Source organism: Acyrthosiphon pisum, chromosome A2, assembly GCF_005508785.2.
Source record: "Acyrthosiphon pisum isolate AL4f chromosome A2, pea_aphid_22Mar2018_4r6ur, whole genome shotgun sequence".
In the NCBI taxonomy this organism is placed as follows: domain Eukaryota; kingdom Metazoa; phylum Arthropoda; class Insecta; order Hemiptera; family Aphididae; genus Acyrthosiphon; species Acyrthosiphon pisum.
Window position 1 is genome coordinate 87556737 of NC_042495.1, and position 6427 is coordinate 87563163.

The window sequence follows — 6427 nt, forward strand, 5'->3', positions numbered from 1 at the left end:
AATATTTCATAATCACATTACAGGTGAATATTAGCACAACAAAACGAGACAAGTCCCTCCCTCACAACTCTTTCGTCGAAAATATCCGAGTGAAACGGTCAGTTGTGGGAGGGGGATGGTAAATTATACGTATGGCATAATGGAAGGCAGAAGACAAACGAGTAGTCTAAAATTCGGAAGTGGGGAAGCCGCGATCGTTTCGCTGGCACCCCCCAAATCAAAAGCCCTTGTAAATCGTTAGGGGGTTGCAGCGCAAACTCAGTTGGTTTGAATCCAAAATTTGCGGAGTTGCAAGGGGTGGGTGCCAGAGAATTAGGGAAATGCATCTTGGATCATATTATCATCGGCAGCCTATCGTTTGTTCTAATCGTTATCGCACGGATATTATAATAATAATTGGGTTATTATTCGCGGGCTTACTCGACGTTATTTATTTCATATAATATATGCATAATATCGCATATTATTATCATATTATGATGATAATATTATTATGCCATAATATAATATTATTATATGTAAGTACCTACGTGAATTATTATACACGCGTGGGCGTATGTAGATCCGAATATATCACATCGGCAGATCACCGACGCAGTCTATAATATTTTACGCTTAATTAAAAAAAATCTAATTATATCTACGACGTACCAATAATTAATATTTAATAGCATACGATATTACCGTTATAATATAGGCATACGTTACCCCTATGTCAGAATCGTCTACAAAAACGTATATAATATCATTAGTGACCAATTCGTAACCTGCACAAATACGGAATTCGTACTTCTCTATTTTCCTATATTGCAAGATTTTTATAAATTATATCGATCCGCATCAATCTGATCTGCCGATGCGCTACACATCCTTCCGTCTTATAGTGTAGGTACCCTTGTGCAAAATTCAACACGAAAACGGCCGATGCAGATTATATATATCATCTAAATTATTATAATTATTACCTTGTCGAGAATTCGTACTGCGAGTGACAGGCGAAATATTATTATTACCTACCTATGTAGAGCGAGACGACTGTCCGCTTATTCAGTTAGTGAATAATTCATTATTCATTAGATATAGAATAATATTATTATTATTAATCGATTGACCGGTACCAAGGTTCGGATGAAAAATAACAGATCATGAAACCAACCCTGCCGCGGCTGTGATGGATGTCTGTGAGTGCGACTCACTGGTTATAGGGCCGTTGCCCGATGCCTGTCACCCACCGAGTTGGTTTCTGGACGCGTATTTATAATTATAATTTATTGTAATTATAATTTATTTATTCATTTACCGAGTGCATTACACTCTCTAAAGGTACTTACACAAAATGAGCTGCAAACATATTTTGTAGAATAGTCTATAATTGTTGCATAGATCCCTGCATAACCTTTTCCATGAACGCAGGGGCGTGACAAAAAATAGTATGTGTGGCTCGCGCGGGAAGGCCATTTCCCGCCCTTGTCACACAATATACTATTTTAAAATTATTTTCATGTGGTTGCGAGTAAGAGTAATAATGTAGTCCGGGGATTTTTTTAATAATGCAAATTATGCGAAGGTGCCGCCCCCCCCCACACTTAATTTTCTTCACTGCTTCAACGCTTCGATATTCAGGCAGAACGACCTAGTCTATGGTTTTTATAAATCACCATAAATACGTAATTGCGTTATCAACAACAACGGCCTCTTATCTTGTGACGCAGATTTTAAGAAAAACTCCACTGTTGCTCCAACTTTAATATATTTTTTATGCGTTGCTCATTAATTAATAATTATTATACAATTATTATTATTATTTAAGTGTCAATTGTCAGAACCCAGATCGTCCGGTGAAACAACCATGGCCATTAAACACTTGTCCAAAGGTAAGTGTGTTGTGACGTGACGTCTTGATTGTTGAACTGAACAAAGCGTTTTACTCGCGTCTTCCAGATTCCGTGGAACCGCCTAAGGTTCCAGGCTCATTGCGCTTCTACTCTATGCGATTCTGTCCATACGCTCAGAGGGTCCAGCTGATATTGAACGCCAAGGGCATGCCGTGAGTAATCCATCGTTTGGTCTCTAATCCACCAATGTATTATGATAACTTTTTTTTATTACGTTTGGTCAGGCATGACACAGTGTTCATTGACCTGTCAGACAAGCCCGAATGGTACTTGAAGATTTTCCCAGCTGGCAAGGTTCCAGCTTTGATTTATGATGACAAGTTCCTCTCTGAAAGCCTGCTGCTGGCTGATTTCCTTGACAAACAATATCCAGAACCGCCTTTGCAGGCTAGCAGTCCTCTCCAGACAATTTTGGACAAGCTCGTAATAGAGTCTTTCGGGAAAGTAAGTGCATGTAGCTTAAATACTCCACTTAACTAATAATTTATAAACGGATTATAAAATATACAGGGCGTCCCCTGAGGATCTACCCATTAGTCGTAGAGGGGGTCTGACCGTCCAGATAAAATCTGGTTTTTTGCTGTTTTACCATTAAACTAAAGAAATGATTAAAAATCATGAGAATAATGAAAATAAAATGTTGAAAGGTCAACATTTTCAGAAAATAAAAACTAAAATAACTATTATGAATTGTTTCAAAAATAAAATATAATATTATGTAATCTTTGTCTCTGAGTCTAATAACAAAAAAAAAAAAACAGTTTTAGGATATATTTATTATCTCAGGAGATATCACAATGGGTAAATCTTGCAGGACACGCTGTATAATATATACTATATTTAACCTAAGAAGTGAATCATTGTTTGACTTACTTTTTTTTTTAATATGTTAATAAATGGTTTCATATTGTATTCACTGTTCATTGTTATATTATAGATTAAATAGCTACTCAACTGAGTAAACTAATAGTATTTGTTGATTATCTTATTTAATTTTTAGGTAGGTACAGCATTTTATAAGTTAATAATGACCACAAAGGAAATAGAAAAACAAAATTTTGATGAACTTGTTGCTAGTTTAATCCCCATTGAAACCGAACTAGTTGAAAGAGGAACCAAATTCTTTGGAGGCAAGTAATCAAATACAAGACATTGTTTTATTGATTTTTGTAAATTGGGGAAAGCATGTTAATTACTGGTATCTGTTCAGTATATTATTAACACATTATTCATTGGTTCAATATGCTACTTACTCAAATATCTAATTAACATTTGTAGACTTGCAGTTAATAGAGTTATATAAGATATCTGTACTTGCATCTAATTTTTTTGTTAAATATAAATAATTATTGCTTCACCTTAGTTGCTTTTTAAAACTGTAAATATAACAATTAAACTGTTTACAAGTCTTATTAATTAGTATTATTTTTATATCTTAATATGGTATGTTATGCAGTTACTAGTTTAGGCTTGTCTTAAATAGTATTATAGTGTGTGTCCTACTGTCTAACAAGATTGTTCACATATTATTATCACCTGCATATTGTATTGTCTCCATCTTAAAGGACGTAACATATCAAGTGTACGTTCAGGTGTACTAATTTGTCTTCAATTTATATTGTAAGACTGTAAGAGTGAATTTACCTATTATCATTGATATAATGATATTATTAAACACAAAGATAACAACATAATAATAACTGGTATGTTTGAAGTATTTATTAGATATTTTAATTTTAAAGGGAGCTTGTAAAATATTAAAAATTATCATAAACTTTTTGTTAAAAATGTAGTGCAAAATTAAAATATCAAAAAAAAAACGTCTACTACAGAAAATATTTTTACCCATATGAGAACTGCTTAATGTAAATTTTCTATTATACACTCTTACAGACTGACAATGCATGCAAGAGATATGTCCTCTTATGTCTCAATAGATATCATAGTGAACTTTTAGAATATCTATAAGGTATATTTGAAGCCATTCATATATTAGTTATTACACCTATACTCATAAGTTAAAACCATAATTTAATTCATAATTTAATATTTTTATTTGTATTACTAGGTAACAAGCCAAACATGGTTGACTATATGATATGGCCTTGGTTTGAGCGTTTAGATGCCATAAATCCATATTCTAATGGAACGTTTGTTATTCCTTTCGAAGACAAATTCCCCAGACTGGTGAGATTTTAGATTTAATAATGAAATTATATTTATGTATTTTAAGTTTTGCATTGTTTTATAATTTCCAGGCAGAGTGGAAATCCTTAATGATTGCTGATAAGGCTGTTGCACCGTACTACATCACTCCAGAAAAGCATGCTGAACATTTTACAAAAAGAAAGGCTGGATTACCTGCATATGATATCTAAAGCAATCTTCTTAATTGTTCAAACTCAAACATTGTTTTTAATATTTTTATTATTCATTAGACATCTGGGTTAAATGGCAATTTTAAATTTGAATAAATGCAATTCTTTTTTAACATTAAATATAGGTATAGGTTAAGTACACTAATATAATAAATTACACAACAAAAGATTAACACTGAATTATAAGTTTGAAATGGTGCTTGTACTTTTATTCTTTTTTTTAAAACTAAATTTGTACTTAAAATTATTTATTCACGTATATTTATCAAGTTGATACTATATTATTATACTGAAGTTATTAAATTAATTATTACGGTTATCGCCATTTAGTTAATTAAAGTGTTGGGCACAAGCCTGTTTCTCATTAAAAAAGTAAGTAATCTCATCTACTCATTGTTATGCTGTTTATGAAGATCTTAGATTAGGTACACCCCTGTTTGAAATTAATTTAAAATAGGTATACATTGTCGATAATGATATAATAATAATTAACATTATAAATTGTATTAATTTTAATAATAATAATAATAATGAACTTTATTGCAACAAACATAAATAATACAAAAAATATACATAAATACCATGAGTATCATATTGCGGCACCCCCTAAAAGCAAAGCTTGTGCTGGGGGAGCGAGTTCTTATCACCTAAAGAATGTACATAAATTTAAATAATATAATAACAATAAAAATTATATAATCAAATCTGTTGCTCACACTAGTACACTATTCTAACACTATAATACATAGTAAAAACAATTGTTAATTATAATCATATTATCTTTGACAAATCAATATGCTTAAGATAAGTTTTAAATGTTATTAAATTATTAAACTGATTCATATTAATATTTAACAAGCGACATAAATCAAGACCCGTATACAAGACACTTTTTTGACTAAAGACGTATGTTAACATTTTGCTTATATCTAGTATTATGTTCATGATCAGATACTGGTATTAAATGTTTATGTTTAAATAAGTTTACTAATACAGCTTGGTTATAGACTACCTTAAAATTATTTACGTTGAGCTTTTCTTAAATTAAAATAGAATTTGTTAGCAGAGGAAGATTTAATAAATATTTAATAGCGCCATTTATTGTAACATTTAGCTTATGTAGAATGCTATTAAAAGTTCTTCCCCAAATGGATATACCATATGAAAAAACAGATTGTACATCTGCTAAATAAATAACTCTTTTATAATGTACATCTAATATATACCTGGCTTCATTAAATACATAGAAAAATTTCAGTAAAATACCATTTATATAATTTACATGACTATCCCATCTAAGTCTATAATCTATTATTAAACCAAGATATTTTAACTCATTGACTTTTTCAAGTTTTACACATTTTGGATCACATCTATTTAAATTAGGATTACATTTTAGAGAATGAACAATCAAATTGTGTCCATGTAAAACATTAAAAGATAAATTAATACAAATAAATTTAGATTTTAGTAAATTTAACTTCAATTTATTCTTACAGAACCAAGCATATACATTATTTAAAATATTATTTGCTTCATGGTACAAGCTGTCGACTGTTGGTTCAGATATTAATATAGCCGTATCATCAGCAAAACTTATGAACTCTTTATTACTATTTATATTTATATTCAATAAATCATTTATAAAAAAGATAAAAGCTCCAGACGGCCACGCGGTTGACGCTAGCTGGACAATCGACGCGACCACGGTGAACGTCCTGGACGTCTTGATCTGGACCACGAACGACTGAACTAACTGTTCTGAAGTGGCCATCACCAGCAACTGGTCCGGCGCGCACTTGACCGTGTTCACCGATTCGTCGACCACCGCTTCGAGCCTCGAGGTTGTAGTCCTTCTCCGTCGTGCTCTCCAGTAACCCGCGCACCTGCGGCAATCCCGTGGCCACTACTCGCAAGCCGTCCGCGTTCACGTGTCAGTACTGAGCGCGCTCAGCGTAGAACCGCACAAGTGTTCCGGTGCATTGTACAGCACCGTGTAGTACTGCCGGACCAGTTCGTGTCCGACAATGGCGTCGTGGTCGCTGTAAACGATGGCATCCTATCTGCAACTGTTCGTAGCTTCCGCTCGACGTGTGTGCTGCTTGTTCTGCTGCTGAACGCATCGCCCAGACGGTCCGTTTTTGGAGGTGTTGG

At 32.8% G+C, this 6427-nt stretch overlaps 1 protein-coding gene across 1 annotated transcript; it reads left to right on the plus strand.

The window, feature by feature from the left end:
• Window positions 1-1687: 1687 nt before the first annotated feature.
• LOC100167548 (glutathione S-transferase omega-1-like) lies at window positions 1688-4592 on the plus strand. Its single transcript, NM_001162285.2, is given in 6 exon segments — window positions 1688-1874; window positions 1942-2047; window positions 2120-2339; window positions 2896-3025; window positions 3964-4082; window positions 4154-4592. Coding segments are annotated over 6 exon segments (720 nt in total). The 5' UTR covers window positions 1688-1849; the 3' UTR covers window positions 4274-4592.
• Window positions 4593-6427: the final 1835 nt, after the last annotated feature.